The sequence below is a fragment of the Cadophora gregata genome (genome assembly GCF_030347475.1).
Source record: "Cadophora gregata isolate MNR1 chromosome Unknown scaffold_5, whole genome shotgun sequence".
Taxonomy (NCBI): Eukaryota; Fungi; Ascomycota; class Leotiomycetes; order Helotiales; family Ploettnerulaceae; genus Cadophora; species Cadophora gregata.
This window is the reverse complement of record NW_026695928.1, coordinates 2,894,882-2,912,448: the sequence shown is the minus strand read 5'-3', so window position 1 is coordinate 2,912,448 and position 17,567 is coordinate 2,894,882. Positions and strand designations below refer to the sequence as shown.

General features: G+C 48.3%; 12 protein-coding genes across 12 annotated transcripts; 5 read left to right on the top strand and 7 right to left on the bottom strand.

Moving 5' to 3' along the window:
* Positions 1-105: 105 nt before the first annotated feature.
* On the top strand, positions 106-3,006 carry ONS95_011740 (uncharacterized protein). The gene is made up of 7 exons (XM_058505367.1): positions 106-511; positions 570-617; positions 666-1,322; positions 1,373-1,724; positions 1,774-1,836; positions 1,887-2,250; positions 2,346-3,006. Exons 3-7 carry the CDS (start codon positions 1,082-1,084, stop codon positions 2,958-2,960), a joined length of 1,635 nt encoding a protein of 544 aa, XP_058359924.1. The 5' UTR covers positions 106-511; positions 570-617; positions 666-1,081; the 3' UTR covers positions 2,961-3,006.
* A 784-nt stretch (positions 3,007-3,790) lies between these two features.
* Positions 3,791-4,135, bottom strand: ONS95_011739 (uncharacterized protein; the record flags this gene model as incomplete). Its single annotated transcript, XM_058505366.1, has 2 exons — positions 3,791-3,965; positions 4,056-4,135. 2 exons carry the CDS (start codon positions 4,133-4,135, stop codon positions 3,791-3,793), a joined length of 255 nt encoding a protein of 84 aa, XP_058359923.1.
* A 726-nt stretch (positions 4,136-4,861) lies between these two features.
* On the top strand, positions 4,862-5,410 carry ONS95_011738 (uncharacterized protein; the record flags this gene model as incomplete). The annotated part of the gene is made up of 1 exon (XM_058505365.1): positions 4,862-5,410. One exon carries the CDS (start codon positions 4,862-4,864, stop codon positions 5,408-5,410), a length of 549 nt encoding a protein of 182 aa, XP_058359922.1.
* A 126-nt stretch (positions 5,411-5,536) lies between these two features.
* On the top strand, positions 5,537-7,266 carry ONS95_011737 (uncharacterized protein; the record flags this gene model as incomplete). The annotated part of the gene is made up of 3 exons (XM_058505364.1): positions 5,537-5,891; positions 5,945-6,983; positions 7,047-7,266. 3 exons carry the CDS (start codon positions 5,537-5,539, stop codon positions 7,264-7,266), a joined length of 1,614 nt encoding a protein of 537 aa, XP_058359921.1.
* Positions 7,267-7,298: 32 nt separating this feature from the next.
* Positions 7,299-7,835, top strand: ONS95_011736 (uncharacterized protein; the record flags this gene model as incomplete). Its single annotated transcript, XM_058505363.1, has 1 exon — positions 7,299-7,835. One exon carries the CDS (start codon positions 7,299-7,301, stop codon positions 7,833-7,835), a length of 537 nt encoding a protein of 178 aa, XP_058359920.1.
* Positions 7,836-8,021: 186 nt separating this feature from the next.
* ONS95_011735 (uncharacterized protein) lies at positions 8,022-8,790 on the bottom strand (the record flags this gene model as incomplete). Its single annotated transcript, XM_058505362.1, has 3 exons — positions 8,022-8,287; positions 8,356-8,567; positions 8,648-8,790. The coding sequence occupies 3 exons, from the start codon at positions 8,788-8,790 to the stop codon at positions 8,022-8,024; spliced, it is 621 nt and encodes a 206-aa protein (XP_058359919.1).
* Positions 8,791-8,837: 47 nt separating this feature from the next.
* On the bottom strand, positions 8,838-9,991 carry ONS95_011734 (uncharacterized protein; the record flags this gene model as incomplete). Its single annotated transcript, XM_058505361.1, has 3 exons — positions 8,838-9,325; positions 9,375-9,795; positions 9,851-9,991. The coding sequence occupies 3 exons, from the start codon at positions 9,989-9,991 to the stop codon at positions 8,838-8,840; spliced, it is 1,050 nt and encodes a 349-aa protein (XP_058359918.1).
* A 725-nt stretch (positions 9,992-10,716) lies between these two features.
* On the bottom strand, positions 10,717-11,253 carry ONS95_011733 (uncharacterized protein; the record flags this gene model as incomplete). The annotated part of the gene is made up of 1 exon (XM_058505360.1): positions 10,717-11,253. The coding sequence occupies one exon, from the start codon at positions 11,251-11,253 to the stop codon at positions 10,717-10,719; it is 537 nt and encodes a 178-aa protein (XP_058359917.1).
* A 494-nt stretch (positions 11,254-11,747) lies between these two features.
* On the bottom strand, positions 11,748-13,430 carry ONS95_011732 (uncharacterized protein; the record flags this gene model as incomplete). Its single annotated transcript, XM_058505359.1, has 1 exon — positions 11,748-13,430. One exon carries the CDS (start codon positions 13,428-13,430, stop codon positions 11,748-11,750), a length of 1,683 nt encoding a protein of 560 aa, XP_058359916.1.
* A 303-nt stretch (positions 13,431-13,733) lies between these two features.
* Positions 13,734-14,659, top strand: ONS95_011731 (uncharacterized protein; the record flags this gene model as incomplete). Its single annotated transcript, XM_058505358.1, has 4 exons — positions 13,734-13,757; positions 13,812-13,996; positions 14,046-14,464; positions 14,514-14,659. 4 exons carry the CDS (start codon positions 13,734-13,736, stop codon positions 14,657-14,659), a joined length of 774 nt encoding a protein of 257 aa, XP_058359915.1.
* Positions 14,660-15,880: 1,221 nt separating this feature from the next.
* ONS95_011730 (uncharacterized protein) lies at positions 15,881-16,822 on the bottom strand (the record flags this gene model as incomplete). Its single annotated transcript, XM_058505357.1, has 1 exon — positions 15,881-16,822. One exon carries the CDS (start codon positions 16,820-16,822, stop codon positions 15,881-15,883), a length of 942 nt encoding a protein of 313 aa, XP_058359914.1.
* Positions 16,823-16,911: 89 nt separating this feature from the next.
* Positions 16,912-17,562, bottom strand: ONS95_011729 (uncharacterized protein; the record flags this gene model as incomplete). The annotated part of the gene is made up of 1 exon (XM_058505356.1): positions 16,912-17,562. One exon carries the CDS (start codon positions 17,560-17,562, stop codon positions 16,912-16,914), a length of 651 nt encoding a protein of 216 aa, XP_058359913.1.
* Between the last annotated feature and the right edge of the window lie 5 nt (positions 17,563-17,567).

The window sequence follows — 17,567 nt, the reverse complement described above, 5'->3', positions numbered from 1 at the left end:
GGAATCCAGGCCAAGTCGGGACATGCCAACCCCACTACCAGGTCGCGCTGGGCTTGGGCTTGGGCCAACTCGTGGACGGACAGCCACCGCTATCTCCTGACTCGTGTCAGCCAGAATTTTCACTCTCCCATCATCTCCATTATTATAATTCCCCACACAGTTCATCCCACATCCCATCTTCACCCCGCGGCCAACTTCTGGCTGGGAGCTGGGAGCTGGGCAGCCGGGACGTTTATATTTTCCTGCTCCTGTAAAGGTGATACCCAGCAAACTTTGCATTCTGTCCATCGTAGGTACACATTGTCCAGGACCAAGAATCACTTGATCTATTCCACAGGCGTGGAGAAGATTCTTCAGCCTCTCTGCACCTTTCCCATTCAGAAAAGAGCATAGTTCGTGAGACACCCGCAGCCACATACGACTGAATCTGCAGCCACCGACATGCAAGCCATGCCTCGGTAGGACTACCAGGTATCGGTCCGAGCAGCTGTTCCTAAATGGCCTGTCAGCTGTCAGTCTCAGTCCAGCAATAACAGCAATTATTGGCTATACTGATCTAACATATCCAGGGATGCCTGTATCCACGTTCTTTCTAGACTTTTGTCTTTCCAGGACAGGCAAGAGAATACACCCAAGGCTCCAAGGGTCTTCTGACAGGTGTCCAGTACCGTGGCACCCTTTCAGCCACAGCTCCACCTCCATCATCGCCTCTCCCCCCCGCTCACGTTCCCGTCAGAACCCGTGCAAGCAATGCCAGGGGCCTAGGCATCTCTTGGCTAGATCTCCGGGCTTTGTATGGGGCGGTTGAGGGGATTCCTTGCACGCGGGGAACGGAGAATGTCCAGACGGGGTATGGTTCATCTCCCATTCATGTGTGCCAGACCCGGGCAATGTTCGGGGGCAAGTTTGGCCTTTAGGACTAGACCTTGATTCTGCATATTGCATCCTGGGAAGAAAGATTTAAGTACCAAACGGGAAGCCCTCGTCATTCACTCCCAGTTCATGCTCGAGGTCAAGCTCAAGCGATCGCTTCCTTTCGTCTCTGTTTTTGTTTAGTCGTTGGTTTGAAACGGCCTTCATCATGTCTGCTCCTAAGCCCAGTGATACTGCTGCTGAGCACTATGAGAGTACCAATGCTCAACACGTCTCGAGGGACATTGACGAGAAGTTTGCGTCGGGGAATGTCGTCCAGATCCAAGCTGCGTCGGTTGCTTTGGCTGCTGCTGTAGCTACCCAGAAGCCATCTCTTTGGTCGAAAAGCATGTTGCAGCTATACTTCATCATGGGCATTGGATACCTCGTGTCGACCATGAATGGATTCGGTAAGTCCTGTTACTTTGAAATTAATCCGAATTATGCTGACAACTCTCAGATTCCTCCCTCATGGGCAGCATCAACGCCATGGAACCTTACCTTAAAACCTTCAACATGGATACAGCGGGCTCGTCGACCGGTCTCGTCTTCATCATCTACAATCTAGGCCAGATCGCTGCTTTCCCATTTTGTGGAATGCTTGCCGATGGCTATGGAAGACGGATCTGTATTTTCGTGGGATGTGCTATTGTATTGGTCGGCACAGCTGTTCAAGCCTCGGCTCATAAGCGAGAGCAATTCATGGGCGGAAGATTCGTCCTTGGCTTTGGCGCTGCACTTGCGTCGGCTGCTGGACCTGCTTACACTGTCGAGTTGGCCCATCCTGCGTACAGAGGAACCATGGCTGGAATGTAAGGATGGCTGTTCCTGAAGATGAACTTTCTCTCTGACACGTTTCAGGTACAATAACTTCTGGTGGCTGGGAAATATCCTTGCTGGATGGACGACTTACGGATCTAACAAGTAAGTCATGATCGAATGTACACGGCGAGCACTTCTTCTAATTCGAACAGGAATCTCACATCTTCTTGGGCCTGGCGAATCCCCACCCTCGTGCAAGCCGGCCTCCCCTCCATCGTGATGGTACTCATCATGTTCTTCCCCGAATCACCACGTTGGCTCATCGCCCAAGATCGCCGGGAGGAGGCCCTCGCCATATTCGCCAAGTACCACGGTGAAGGTGACGAGAACTCGCCTGTCGTACAGCTGCAATATCATGAGGTTATCGACAATTTGCATGCCACCAAGGATGACAACCCATGGTGGGATTTCAGAGAGCTGGTCAACACGCGGGCTGCCAGGTATAGACTGTACATGGTTATTGGAATGAGTTTCTTCGGGCAGTGGTCTGGGAATAACGTTGTTTCGTACTTTATGGTGAGTGCTCCCTATTTCTTCCCATGAAGTTTGAGAAGTGAATGGGAAACCCAAACAAAACCGCAGAAAGACTAACCAATTGTGTTCTCCAACAGCCCTCCATGATCAAAAACGCCGGCATCACAGATAAAAACAAACAACTCCTCATCAATGCCATCAACCCTATCTTCTCCATGATGGGCGCCGTCTACGGCGCTACCCTCCTCGACCGCCTCGGCCGCCGCTTCATGATGCTCGCCGGCCTCACCGGCGCCCTCTTCTCCTACATCCTCCTCACAGCCTTCACCGCCTCCTCCGAGCACAACCCCTCCCTCTCCTACGGCGTCATCGTCTCTATCTTCCTCTTCGGGATAATCTTCGCATGGGGGTTCACACCCTTACAAACCCTCTACGCAGTGGAGTGTCTCGAGAACCGCACGCGCGCGAAAGGGTCCGGCCTGAATTTCTTATTCCTCAATATTGCCATGGTGGTCAATACGTATGGGATCAGTGTGGGGATTGAGGCTATTGGGTGGAAGTTGTATCTGGTTTATATTGGCTGGATTTGTGTGGAGATTGCGACGATTTATTTCTTTTTTGTGGAGACGGCGGGGAAGACGTTGGAGGAGATGACGGAGATTTTTAGTGCGAGGAATCCGAGGAAGGAGAGTACGAAGAAGACGAAGATTGAGGTTGATGAGACCGGGAGGGTGGTGGGTGTGGATGCTTAGGCGGGTGTATACATGGTGTTGGGCCAGGGAGTCTGGTGGGCTGGGGTAGGTGGCTAGATATGTTATTATCTGCCTTGGATAGATAGGTTATAGATATCAGCCTATTCAATCTTAATATCAAGTTAACCAAACTTATCTGTCCGCTTGTGAAAAGCATAAGACGACAAAAACCTCGATATCCTTTGTTGTCAGCAATACAGCCTCTCCTTATGATCTCCTTCGGGTAAGCGAGTCTCACCAATTCGTTTCTTGAACTCAACCAAGCGATGGACCAGCGCCGAGATGCAGTTTCTTAAAGGCAAATATCCACGCAGCATACGTATGAAACACACACTCTTTTGTTGGTTTGCTGATTTAAATACTCTCCTTGAAACGTGCATTCTTCTATTCTGATATTCCAAGGTTCAGGCTTATTACGGAGTCCAATTAATGTTCAGCCAGGCATGGAAAGAAAGGTAAGAGGGCGATTAGAAACGACGAGAGAGCCTCGTTGTTATTGAAGTCAAATTAAGATTGCCGGATTTTCCTACATGGACGCACAAAACAGTGAAGTGGCTTTCGCAGCCAGCAATGGGCTCTAAATAAATAGGGTGCCCCTGCCACAATAGTTTCTATTACAATATAACCGTACTGACGCGTGCTGGATTGGTAACAGCTGGGTAACTTTTAAATCAATACAGAAGTGACAAGAAATAATTCTGTAGATCTCATTTCTTTGGGTAGACTGAACCGTGTCCCAACTCCACAATTTTTGTACTTCACTTCAACAACACCGCTTGATAATCCATTTCCCAGACTTCTCCTATTTACCCCCCCCTTTCACCTTATCTCTACCCTTTGAAAGCTTTGTCGAAGTCATCGATAGTTTGGACAGCTTTCTCGATATAAGTATCTGCAGATTGTTCGTATCCTTCTTCAAATGTGAGACGCTCGATTACGTATGGTACAGTTTTGAGATATTCGGTGAGCTTGCAGTGATGGTTCTGATGATTGGTATGGAAGTTACTGCATGGTGAGTTTATGAGTATTGTAGGTTTATGAATTTCAAGTGGGATGTGGAAGGAAAGAAGGATCTCAGGGAACTTGAGTTCATACCTATCTTTGAGAAAGTGCGGGCAGGTTGGGTTGTGCACCCTCGTTGCCTCGGGAGACATGGTTCGGGACGCATCGGCCATTTTTGGCTTTTAGAATGTCTAAGCTCTTGACGGGTTGAAAGACAGTGATGCGACTCAACCTGAAAGCTTGGACAGCAAAAAGTGGAGACAGTCGTGGAATAGACGAGGTTTTGTTTACTTTGAACTCATCACGAGAGTTCATCTTGGTGGGCTTCTACATGTCTTAATATAGAGATTCAAGAACGCACAAATTGAGTGCACGTACGCAAAATTTTGAAGAAAAAAGTGCTTCAATCGCACACCTGATTTTTCCAAGTCCGCAAGGCAATACCTTCACGAAGATTGCTTTACGGGCTTGGGTGTATTGTTCGTCACGTGCGAATTGCCCGTCGTTGAGTTTCGCGCGGTTGTGCATTAATCCTTGTCGGTGGCTGAGACTCAAGCAGCGTTGGAGCCTTCCTCCCATCTTGGAGAAGCCTCATCAGCGCAACCCTCTTCTTCTTCTTCTTCCCGATTCTATTCCTATAAAGGAATTGTGTTCTTATGAAACTCACATTTAACATACGGATTGTGCCAGAGTCCATCATCATTGAGGCTTAAGGCTGAGCCCTGCTGGCAGCGTGACACCAGACCGTACAAATACAAATACTTCGATTTCATCGTGAGTCGATCCACGACTTCGAGATGCCTCCAGAGCACGTTGAGAGGCATCGTGAAGCATAAGCCCTCTGATGCATACGATTGGGAATCTTGGTTAGCTTCGCACTTCGCACCCAAGCGAACAATATGACCGCCCCAGAGGAGGACTTCTCCGGATACTATGGAGGACGACGATCTTACTATACAGGTCTCCAGGTTGATCCAGGAGTTGGAGAGCAACAAAGACTACCCAGGCAAATTACCAGTCCTCCTTTGTCCATGGGCTTCTCTTACGGCGACTCTCAATTTTTGCCACCAGCTTCTTCAAACTCAAACGCTGGAGACCCGCGCCTAGAGAGCCAGAAGGAATCTCCTTCCTCTATGAGCACATTGGGGCTACAGGCAGGACTATTGAAGCGTGGTAGAACCACTAGTAGTTATATTGAGCGTAGACAGCAAATAGCAACTGCTCGAGGAGATATCCTATCCCCGAAAAGTGATTTTGTTGCCAGTGTCGCGTCGTTCTCTACTCAGCGGAACCCAAGAACAGTACCCTCACTCAATGCACTACCGACGGTCAGTGATCATACCACCTTTCAACTTGGACCGGACGGCGATGAATACATCGCTCGAAAGATCGACGAGAATGGTGAAAAAAAGATCACTCCTACTGGTCAATTGCGTCACAGACGATAATACAACATAAAAACATTTCTCATACTAAATAGGGGCGATAAGCTTTTCATGCTAGCACCAGAGTGTGCCAAGGCTGTAGGATTTCGAGATTCGTACCTGCTTTTTGACAAGCACCGATCGTTACATATGATCATTGCAACAGATGCCGAAAAGGAAGACTTGATACAACGGGAGATCTTACCTTCTGGTTCCCGATCTCGCCAGATTGCTATTGTCACAGCGAGATCTATGTTTCGGCACTTCGGGAGCCAGGTTATTGTCAGTGGTATGCGTGTGAGAGACGACTATTGGGAGAATAAAGCCAGAAAGCAAGGCTTCACCGAAAACGATCCAGCGTGGCAGAAGACACCCGGAGTCGGATGGGGCAACCGATTACAACGGCTTGTGGGGGCTCAGAGAGTGGGAAGCCGTGTTACAATAGGAAGCCCCAAACGCCGAACTACATATCAGAACCAAAGCCTGGGTTCAGAAAACCCCACAGGTAGGTAACATCATTAACCCCAGTGCAATTTTACTACTGACCGAGGCTCTCAGTGTTTAAATTAATTGCCAGACAGCCTCTTTCCAATCTAACTGAACTTGGTAAAGGCTCGGAACGACCAGTCACAGCTTTGAATTCCTATACGGACATACCACGTGAGGTAAATGGCCTTGACCGGGACTTGAATACCAGAGACGTCTCGTCAGGTATGGTGGACAGTGATCAATGGAGCATGGCTCCAAGGGGTATTGCAAGAGGTACCCTGACGGCTCTTCCAGACTTTCCTGGGCTCAAGCTTCCAGAAAGTCGTTCTGAGATTGAACAATGGCAAAGTCGGATAGAGCAAAGTAGGGAGCTGGTCAGAAAGTATGACGCGAAGACTATTTTTCCCCGTGAACTCACTATCCATGATGCATATACCGAACTTCAAACCAATTCGATGCAATCTGGGATGTCAGGGTTGTCGATTGACGAAAGTGAAAGTCAAACAGCTTCTTCCAACTCTGATATTTGCCCGCCACTGTTACCTTTATCTGCCGAGAGACGTACGCCGTGCGAATCAGATGAAGCGACTGAATATAGCACGGACGAAATGAGCGACAGTTTCTATAGTTCAGAGCAGTCGTCAACCCCGCAAACCAAGCTTCCAGACAAGTTTCTCGGACCTGTCCTATCATTAGTGAAACAGGGAATTGTCGATCGCTTGATGAAGACGTTTTTGGCCGTATTCAACCATCACATCGACACAGATAGAGAGATTCATGATTTTGGAGCTGCTCAGGACCAAGCGAAGGATAAAGAGCAATCCGGGAGGAGAGACACTGGCAGTTCTTCTTCTCCTAGCGAATCGAGTTCGGAGGTCAGGAAAGGCAAGCAGAAGAGGAAGAGTAACGATGGGGATGACGATAAAGGAGACAATGGAAAACGTCAATCCAAGAGGTCAAAAGGCTTCCTCTCACCTCCAGACGATACAACTGATAGGCTGAAATTCGCGTGCCCGTATCGCAAAAACCAGCCACACAAATATAAAAGTAGACACAGGCAATGGCGATCATGTGCTTTGACACCACTTGAAAACGTAGCCAGGGTGAAGTAAGTTATCTGCACGCTGTCCAAGCTCCACCAGAATTTGGATTGCTACTTACTGTTTGGTAGGGGACACTTGTACAGGCACCATATGATATACCCCTGTCAAAGGTGCAAAGAGGTCTTTGAAAGCCAAGAGGCAGTGGGGCTACATCTCACAAGAGTACAAGGCTGCGACCTTCAAGATGTGCAGATTGGCGATGGTGTTACTAATGAGATCGTGGAACAGCTGAAGAGTAAGAAGAAGAGTCATCGAGGAGAAACCGGGCAGCAATCGAAGAGGTCGTGAGGAACGAGACACAACCGTTGGAAGAACGGCTCATGGGAGAGCTTGACAGTATCATACGGATCGCCCAAGATCGTGTATTTGTCAACTACCGTTCCGATGTTGCTGATTCCGTCGCCGAGTCAAGAAGCCAAGGGGACCACCAAAGCATCAATCCAGAACACCTCCACACAGGTGGAACTGCACAGACCGAACAATCACGTACTGCTCAGCCAACCGCACATGTTGCTGTCAGAGACGGAATAACCAACACTTGGACGGAGACTGGTCACACCTCGTCAGGCACACCATCACCATCGCACAAGGAGTCCACCAAGGCTAATATCTTGGCCACCTCAGCTACATATACCCAAAATGAGATTGATTATGAGGACTTCATCCACGTATCAAGTAATGTAGGTTTACCTCAACCAGTGGAAAGAGTATCTAGGCATCCAGAATTGGAATGGGCAGGTGCTGGCGGATCAGTGTACTCTGCTGGCAACGTCGAGCTTGACGACTTTTACGCTGGAGATTTCCCAGAGTTTGACTTCAGTGCCATCGATGATACTGGACTCTCACAGGGAGTCTGAACAACCGCCCTTTGCATTCGAGGAGATTGGGAGATCATGATTGCCATATAACTTTGAGAAGGACCTACAGTGCACAGGATTGGGATACCAAAACACCATGCTCAAGGCTACGGCCAGCCGAGTTTATGTCCTTGACTATCCTAAAACGGTCCAGTACTGGCGAAATGGACAATTGCATAGAAGCGACTACAGCTTGAAATACCCTGGTTGCAACTTCGAAAACACACCCTCCGGATCAAACCTTTTCTGAATCCCCCTCAGCCTCTCCCGATTCTCCTTTCCATACCCCGCAAACACATCCTGCTCACCATCCGCATAATTCTGGTACATGTACCGATGATACAGACCCATCTCCTTGCCAAGCTCAATGCTGCGGTACAGAAGGCGATTACCTGCCCCTTTCATCGCTTCGTCATCCTTGGAATCATCCCAGATGAAGACGATGCTAAAGACTGGAAGGTGGTTAGAGGGGGAGGCCAAATGAACAATGCGAGTAGAAAGGACGAAAGGGTAGACGTACTGATTAGAGGAACATCCTCGACGTCAATGCCGAGAGAGTTACCACCTCTTTTCTTCGAATGTTGGATTTCGTCGATGTTTAGAGGTTGGACTATGATAGTGGGACGGCAGCCGCTCACTTCGCGGATGGTTTCGACTTCTGAGATAAAAATGTTGTTTATTTTGTCCATCAATAGAGCAGAAGGCTTGAATGAGGCCGTGGCCCAGAAATGTCTGTTCCAGTTAGCTGTAGGTTCTGTTCATGTCATAACAAGAAAATCAAGGGTCATGGAGAGGTACACGCGAAAATTTACCTTCTACCCCTCACATTCATCCCCCGAACCTCGTCATAGAATCCCGTCAAATTCCGGATCGCATTTGAAGACTTGAATGACTTGAGAGACGTGAAGTTTCGGAACACAGGAGGATCGATGACGGGTTTGGTGTAGGCGAGCATAGTGTGAAGAACCCATGCATCAATCTCCGAAGACCACGTCAACGTGCCTACAAATTGAGCATACTGATGGACTGCTCAGATACAATGGTATCCTCAACAGCTTGCCAATATTTCTTCCCATCTATGCAATACCCGGTTTTGCAGGCTAGTTTGAGTATTGACACACACACGGCATTCTTGACATTCCAGAGAGTGAAGGAGAATGGCCCGGGAGTAATGTTGAAGGATGCTTTGCGAACTGCGATTTCAGCTGGATCCATGAAATAGAAACTTTGACCGCCCCAGATTTGGCCTTGTGGATAGATATCCATGTCGAAATGGGTGACTATGCCGAAATTGTTGCCGCCTCCACGAAGAGCAAAGAAGAGGTCTGGTGAGCTGGCTTGGTTGATGTTGGTTAAAGAACCATTAGCGAGGACGACCTGAGATGCAACGTGAATAACCAAGAGTTGTATCAAGCAATGAGTGCCCACCTCAAAGTTGCGAACATTATCTGTAGCCCATCCATATCGCCGTGACATGAAACTGATACCTCCTATACACCAATTAGTCTAAAACCTTTACGGGAAATGTACGAGGCACACCTCCAAGTACAAACCCGCCAACACCAACATCACTATTTCTTCCCCCTGCAACCGTCCTACTCAAAGGCTCTAGTTTTCTATAAACACTCGCCCATCTATTCCCCGTCCCAATCCTCACCGATTCCAAATCCTCTGAAACATCGATATCATTAATCCCACTGAGATCAATGGTCACCCCACCGGGGGCATTCGACGCCCCCGGAACCGAAGAGTGACCCCCTGATTTAACGGCGAAAATACATGAGTGCTGGTTGATGATGGATATCGCTTTAGCCGCTTGTTGTGCTGTTGTTGGCGTCACGATACAGGCGGGGATAAGCTCGCTCTGGAGGGATGTGAAGAATGTTTGTCTGAAGCCTGGGAGGGAGGATGACGGGTTGTAGAATGCTGCATCGCCTAGAGAAGCGACGAGGGCAAGGCCCTATGATATTATTGAGTAACTTTCGTGAGAGCTTGGTGCAAGATTGTACACTTACGACATTGTGGCAGTCTGAGTCGTTGGTTTGATCTTGAGAGGCGAGGGGGATCTGGGTTACGAGATCATCTTGTTGACTAGCAACTGGAGATAATATGGATAGGGCAGCAAGGGTATTAGGGAGATATTTGAGACCTCTCATTCTGATAGTTGACGATTTGAGAATGAATTGATCAAAAAATGAGTTGTATAACATATGTTTGCATTAAAGAAATATATATTCAAGCTTACGTGAAGTTGAAATGCTGTGCCGCACGCTCGGCTCGGAAATATCCGCTTACTTAGGAAATAGGTAAAGAGATCCAATGCTACGTGCAATCCAGAGAGAAAGCAAAGCGGTCAGGATAAATGAAATTGATGACTTTGAAATTCGACATTACTGACAATCATACTGTACTTGCGGATCATATAGATGATATTTATGGAGCGGGTAATGACGCAGCCACGTGATACACCGACCTGAGCCTTCCCGTCTGCTGGAACTGTTTTGAAAATATTATGCAGACGAGCAAAGATACATATGTTCAATGTTAAGAGCTTTAGCCAGAGTTCAAACTTTGAATATCACCATATACGATAATTTATCAGAGGGAAGTCTTAAATCCTGTTGCTAAACTTAGCTAAGCTACTTGGAGTCGTTGACCTCATCAACTTCACAAATTGGGTGTTGGCAAAGCAGATAGGAAAATACAAAATAGGTTTTATCTGGAACTGGCGTTACAGGAACACCTATTCCTATCAATGTTTGAGTGTCAGGCAATAATAAACAGTCAAGGGTTGTCCTTCCTGGCAGGCGGCACATGTCCACCAGAAGTTATCCGCGAGCCATGACCAACTAGCCATTTTCTCTCCCAGAATAAGTAGAGACTAAACGACCGATGGTCCACTCCTACCACTAAAATCCTCGAGCTGTACAGCTCTGGATTCCTCCTGGGCTGCCTTTCGCTTCTTCCAACGTTTAAAAGCAGCCCACACGCACACGGCAAGAAACACCGTAATGAAGGGCGCGCAGACTGAAATCAAGACTGTAATCACGTCAAGCGGATCCATAGGGGGGGATTCCTTCGTTGCATTACCACCGTGTCTTATTGTCAATGATGCGGGAGTTCGAGAGTAGCCCTTCGTGGTTGTTGTGACTAAGGACGAAGGAGATTTCTCCGTAGCAGTGGTTGAAGGAAATGGGGAGGGGCTCTCTGTGCTTGTCATTGTAGAAGTTGAAGAGGTTCTCTTGGTAGCCTTTGTGGATAAAATTGATGAGGCTTTTGCCATGGTTCTCCTTGATGAAGTTGAAGTGGAGTTTTTCGAGGCTCTCTCGGATGCCTTCAACTCGGATGTTGTGGAGCTGCAATCGGAGACAGTCTGGGAAGGGCCACAATTGGTGTCGTCGAGGCTTGAGATTGGCATGTTGTCGATATCTTCTCCGGATTTCTCAGTGGAGAGGGGTTCTTATATACAGGCTGTAGAACAGCCTCACGTCTCGCTTACATGGCAGATGTCGCATGCAAGCTGGTTTGTGGATTTTCAAAGAGTGAATCCATTGGGCAATCTTGTCGGATGCTCCCTGTGGCGCTGGCGGAGTTTGGATGGAGCTAGCTGTATTGGGCGATACACGAGTGAATCAGTCATGTTGACCAGCTGCCCAAGGTCGGAGACAGAATAATTGTCTTATCTTGACATTCAATGCCAAAAGTAACATAAGATGTATACCAACGTCCAACAAATAACATTTTCAGGTACTTGTGTAAGTGTTCAGAGATATACGTAGTTCCCAGCATCGAGCCATTCGCTTAAAGGGCCGAGACAAAAACAGAAGGACGACGCAATATCACGACCCAAACTCGAACACCCTAAAATGTGGCAACTGGCAAAGACTGGTGGGTATCATTTGAATTTCTAACTTATGAGGCAGGCTGCTCGTCGATGTCCATGAGATGACCTTGCAATCCCTTCTTGGTGACATTCATTGCCTTAGCAAGCTCCTCTTCCTCCTCCCGCAACCTGCCTTTGCCGAACTCGAGATTCCTCTTTTGTCGACGCTTTTCCTCTGCCACCCTCTGTTCACGGTCTTCTAGCGCTTTCTGCCTCCTCTCGCGATCTTTCCTTTCCTTGGCCATTTCCTCGGTTTCTTCGCCCTCATTTGACTCTGGAGGTGGAGGAAGAGTTGAAATGTATCCTTCTACCAAAGGATCTCGTATTGAGGGATCGAGAGATATGTATCTGATGTCTGCCAGAATCGCAGCAGGAAGGTGGGTGCTTAATGTCGCATTGTTTAACGCGGATGGAGGCTGAGCTTTCATGAGTGCTAACAAGTCCGACTTTAAAGTTGACTGAGGAAGTTTTAACCGGTTGATATGATCTCTGTAGAACTTCTCTCGATCTTTATCAGCCAACGCTGTATCCCGCATCTCTACTTCTTTCTTGTATTTCCGCCTGAATTCTGGCCAGTATAATTTGGGATTGGCGTGTTTTTGTAAAAATGCAAGGTATGGCATTCGAGGGTCCTTTTTCTCCTCTTTTGCTCGTAGCTCCCTGAGAACCTTTATCTTCTCGCGAGTCCACTCTTCCCATACCTCCTTTCTTGACTTCATGCTCGTAAGTGCCGTATATCTCAGATCATCGACAAGCTTGCCTTCCTCAACGAGTTTCTCCCAGGGGCTATATGGATTGATCCCAAAATCATTCAATAAATCTTTGAATAGAGCTGCAGAGTCCTCATGGGTAATCTCGACACCTTCTGCTCCTTCCTCCCAATCTTCCATATTCTCGTCACCATATTCGCCCGGATCCAGACCATATTCCTGCCCCATTGCAGCAAGTTGAAATGCAATGTCGTCCTCATTGAACTCCACAGGCTCCTCAGGACCTGGCTCTTCGGTTCGTTGGCGTTTGCTTGGATTATCTCCGTCTTCATCCTCGTCATCCGTGACCTCGACCTCCTCATACTCAGAACTATCGTCCCCTTCATCACCCTCCACAATTGCTTCTTTTACAGTTTCTGGCCTACCAGCTGCCCCGGGGGCTTCACCAGAGTCCGCGGGTTCCTTTGCCTTGGCCCAGGCTTCTGCTTTTTCCCGAATCCTCTGCTGGTCGAGCGCCAAAATACCGTCCTTTAACTTGTCTGGTATGCGCCAAAAGCTCTGGTCTTTCGCAGTGTTGTAAACGAACCGTCGGCCCAACTTGGTATGTACCAGCACCCATGGCTCATGCCCGGGGATTGGATGTCTCGATTTCGGTTTATCTGTCGGCTGGGCTCTTGAATCTCTCGAGCCATGACCCCCTCTGCCTCCCCTCTGACCGAAACCACCTCTTCCTCCTTGAAATTGTCCCTGCGGTGGTACATTGTTGAAAGTCGGTCCAGCACTTGGTTGACCTCCAACACTCTGGTATTGTAAGAAGCTTTCAGAAGGATTCGCAGGCGCAGGAGGAGTCGGCGCAACAGGTGCAGGAGCTGCTACGGGGCGAGTGTATGTGGACTGCTTTGTGGCAGCATTGTAGTAGTAGGAATGTCCCGTCGGAGCTTTATGTTCAGTCCAGCCTTCTGCCAGTGACGGTGCCGATGATTTATGCGTAGACTTCAACATGTTTGCGCATCACCAATGCCCGATCAATTCGAATGTGAGGCTGCTAATGGAAAGGTTACAAAATAATTTTGGACAAGGCGCCGGCCTGGTAAGCAAGGCTCTGATCACGTGCCATGGTCTTAGCGCGAATCCGACGCGGCTGCTTGTGCCTGGAGCTCTGGTTGAGCTCTAAAACAACAAGACAGACTGTGAGATCCAGACGACGATTCTCACAACACCACAACCCACAATTGAGGATACACTTGTCCTCAACTTTCTAAGGCGTACCGTTCTTTTCAGCAGGGACTTCCCCAAACCACCATCATGTCGAGAAGATACGATTCCAGGGTCAGCTCCAACAAGCTCCAGCCTCCCCGTGTATCAAGCTGACAATATACCTAGACGACTATCTTCTCTCCAGAAGGACGTCTTTATCAAGTCGAATATGCGCTCGAGGCCATTTCCCACGCTGGAACCGCTCTAGGTATATTGGCAAAAGATGGTATTGTGTTGGCAGCAGAGCGAAAGGTTACCAGCAAGCTTCTGGAGCAGGATACGTCGGCAGAGAAGCTCTATATCTTGAACGAGTATGCACTTCTTATCTCCTGAAATATGCTTCAGCTAAAATCCTACCAGTAACATGATCTGCGCCGTTGCAGGAATGACTGCCGATGCCAACATCCTCATCAACTACGCCCGACAGGCCGCCCAACAGTACCTCCTTACCTACAACGAAGATATCCCTTGCGAGCAGCTCGTCCGCCGATTATGCGATCTCAAGCAGGGCTACACTCAGCATGGTGGCCTAAGACCTTTCGGTGTCTCTTTCATCTATGCCGGTTACGATCCACAAAGACAATTCCAACTCTACCAGAGTAACCCTAGTGGTAATTATGGTGGATGGAAGGCTACCAGCGTGGGCGCGAACAATGCCAGTGCGCAGAGTCTGCTGAAGCAAGATTACAAGGAGGATTGCGACTTGAAGGAAGCATGTGGAATGGCGGTCAAGGTTCTCAGCAAGACCATGGATTCGACCAAGTTGAGCAGCGAGAAGAGTAAGTAGGCAAGCTTCATTGTTTGGAAGGTTGTGCTAACATTATCTAGTTGAGTTCGCCACGGTTGGAAAGACGAAGGACGGAAGAATCTACCATCACTTGTGGGGTGCGGATGAGATCATGACATTACTGAAGGAGCACGACTTGGCGAAGGATGAGAGCGGAACTGATGGAGGGGATCGGGTGGTCACATAGATGGTCAAATCTAGATACCTTGATGCTATGTAACAATATGAGAATACCCTTCTGGCATCCAAGGGCAGTTGTCCAACCTTGCATCCCGCCAAGTGGCTTGGAAATGCATTCGATTGCTCCAAACTCCTAATGAAGACAAACCGTAACGAATTACTTCACATTTCCCAATCACTGGCTTCTTATTTTAATGCGATGCTCCAAACGCCAGACAAATGGAATGACATACGTAATTAACCAGATCCGCCTCCTTCCACAGTATTCTTTCTGAAGACGGTAACGTCTGAGTCGTGGCTTGAGTTAAGCTCCCTAGTTGCTCTCCCCTGCTCCTTTTATTACGTGCTTCTATTTTAGGAGTTAATCTTCTCTTCTTTGTTCCTTGCCTGCAATCGAAGGATTTATGACACGCTGCTTGCTTGCCTCGTTGCTTACTGTGCTTTAAGCTCTCTTGTTTGGATCTAGATTTCGGCCCATATGAGTTGCCACTCAGTATTACGTTTTCGGAATGTAAACGTCTCTCGAAGGACATCTTCGCGCTAAAACCACACATTCTGTAGACTCTGAATGTGCTTCGCAAGGATTCTAGTCTGGTTTGCAAGCAGTGCGTCCCCTGCTCTCACGGTGCAAGTATCGACTTGCCATCTCTTGAGACTCTTCCACCCCCGTACGCTTTAGTTTCTCAAGCTCGTTTCAATCTCAGTCACCCAAGCCCACAGTTTTATGCACTGAGGATCTGTCCTCCATTCATGCTGAGGGAGACGTGCTTCTGCGGTCCCGTTCGGTGAAGAATGATCACTGTAGAATGGTAAGGCACTCCGTGGTCCTAGTATAGATATATTCTGTTGCCAGATTTTCCTGCAAGTCGACTAGTTGAGTACTCACAAAGTCCAACTGCTTGCTCAGAACATCCGACGTTGTCATCTTTCGACCTACGAAGGCTCCCAAAAGGTTGCTGATATCTGCTACAACGAGGAAGGCAATATCTCCACAATCTATGTTTTTGCTTTGCAATTCTGTCCTCAATGCCACTATCTCCAACCAGTCTGTTTGTACATTCGTCCGCTCCCACCCGGTGGGCTGGCCCATGTAGATACTCTCAGCTAGTCGTGCAGGTGGCAAATTTTCTGGATTATGAGGGGAATCCTCCCAACTGCCTAGTTCATTCCTGTGTTTCTCCCATACTTCAAACTCAAGGGCATTTCTCTGCCGTTGCAATGCATTGCCCTATGTCTCAACAAGCGACGAACTCGAGCCCTTGCTTCGTGTCAGACCATCCACTCTCGCAGCATCCATGTACTCTATGGTCTCGCCTAGCCATTTGTTCTTCGTCACATCAACGCCGTGGGCACGAAGTCCTTCTTGGAGACCCTGGATCTCGGCCCATACCAACTCACATTCTTTGTGTCCCGATCTCCAGTACTCTGAATTCTCGTCGAGGACTGGGCCAGCATCTGCATCTGTTGCCGAGGGTACGGAATAGCTTGAGACAGGGCAGCTCCCATGCGTTGGGGAGAAGACAGCAGACGGTGGTCGTGTCTTCCTTGTAATCCCTTCACTTCCAGATTTGGATATGTTGTTGATGAAATCACCTCCACCCATCTCGACACTTTGCTGCCTAAGTGGCGGTAATGAACGGTTTTCGCCTATGAATGGCGGAGCCGCCGGGACAGGAGGGCGATGTGTTGAATTGGTAGTGTAAGTTATGTCTTTTCCGTCCACAAAGCTCTGTATATGTGGCCTTGATGTCTGGCTTGGGCCACCTGTGACCCAAGAGCTTTCAAGTCGGGAAAATTGGTCGCGAGGACCATCCATTCCTGCAAACCGGCTTTGGAATCTTGGAGTATCAGGGCCATGGACACCCTTCCCGCCTCTGCGGGCGTTCCAAGTTCTATTTATCTGGTCTGTGAATATCCCTGAAGTTGGGCCAGATCCAGTTGCTCTCTCGCCTCTGCCTTCGAGGCCCAAACTTGCTCTTTGTAGCTTGTTCTGTAAGTCAAGGACCTTTTCTCTCAAAGATCTCTTAAGGTCATCGTCAGTCATCCTACTGAGTCTTTCAAGCTCTTCTTTCTCGGCTCTCAGTCCGTCGATCTCCTCTTGCTGACTTGCAACAGTGGAATTAAGACTCCTGGTCTCCGCCTCGCCCTTCTCCTTCTCACCTCTCGACATTGGCGAAATCTTCGCGAGTTGTTCGTTAGCGGTCTTGATATCTGCCTGCAGGATGTCGTTTTCCTGTCGTAGATCTCTGTTCCTCTCTTCTAGATTGCTGGGAAGGTTGTCGAATAGCGGACGTGGACCTTTATATTCTTCCTTTCAAGATTATAATTGAGTCTTAGATCCGCATTCTCCCTCTCCAGATCACTAACAAGAGTCTGGAAGCGTTTGTTAGCTTTTTTGATGCCTACGAAATCGATGTGGTCTCTCTGACATGTGGCAACTATCTCATCTGCTTCTCTGGTTCGTCGACGCCAGAGCCGGGATGTGAAATTCGATAGCCGTAATTTTGATTTTTGAATAGTCAAATCTTTCAGTGCTTTCTGTAATGATGCTCTCAATTCCGCCAGAGCTTCCCCATGCTCTTTAGTCGTTATTTGTCCATCGAAGCAAGTGCAGCTGCTGAAGTGAAAGCAGCGCCATCGGAATGTGCTGACGATATATGAGGCGAATGCATCGACAACCCGGATGAACATAGCGCCAATATGCGTCCAGAGAAGCGTGCACATATTTGAATAGAAAGCTTTGACCGCGTCAATTTTGAGCCTCCAGAAGACGAAAGCTGGCAAACTTCCAAACATCAACACGTAGGGCAACCATGCGAGCGACCAGGCGATGGAATCAAAAATAGCCGACGCAGCCCACGATAGGACGGTCCATGCATCAAAAAGGAGTCTGACGATTACAGTTGCCATCTTTC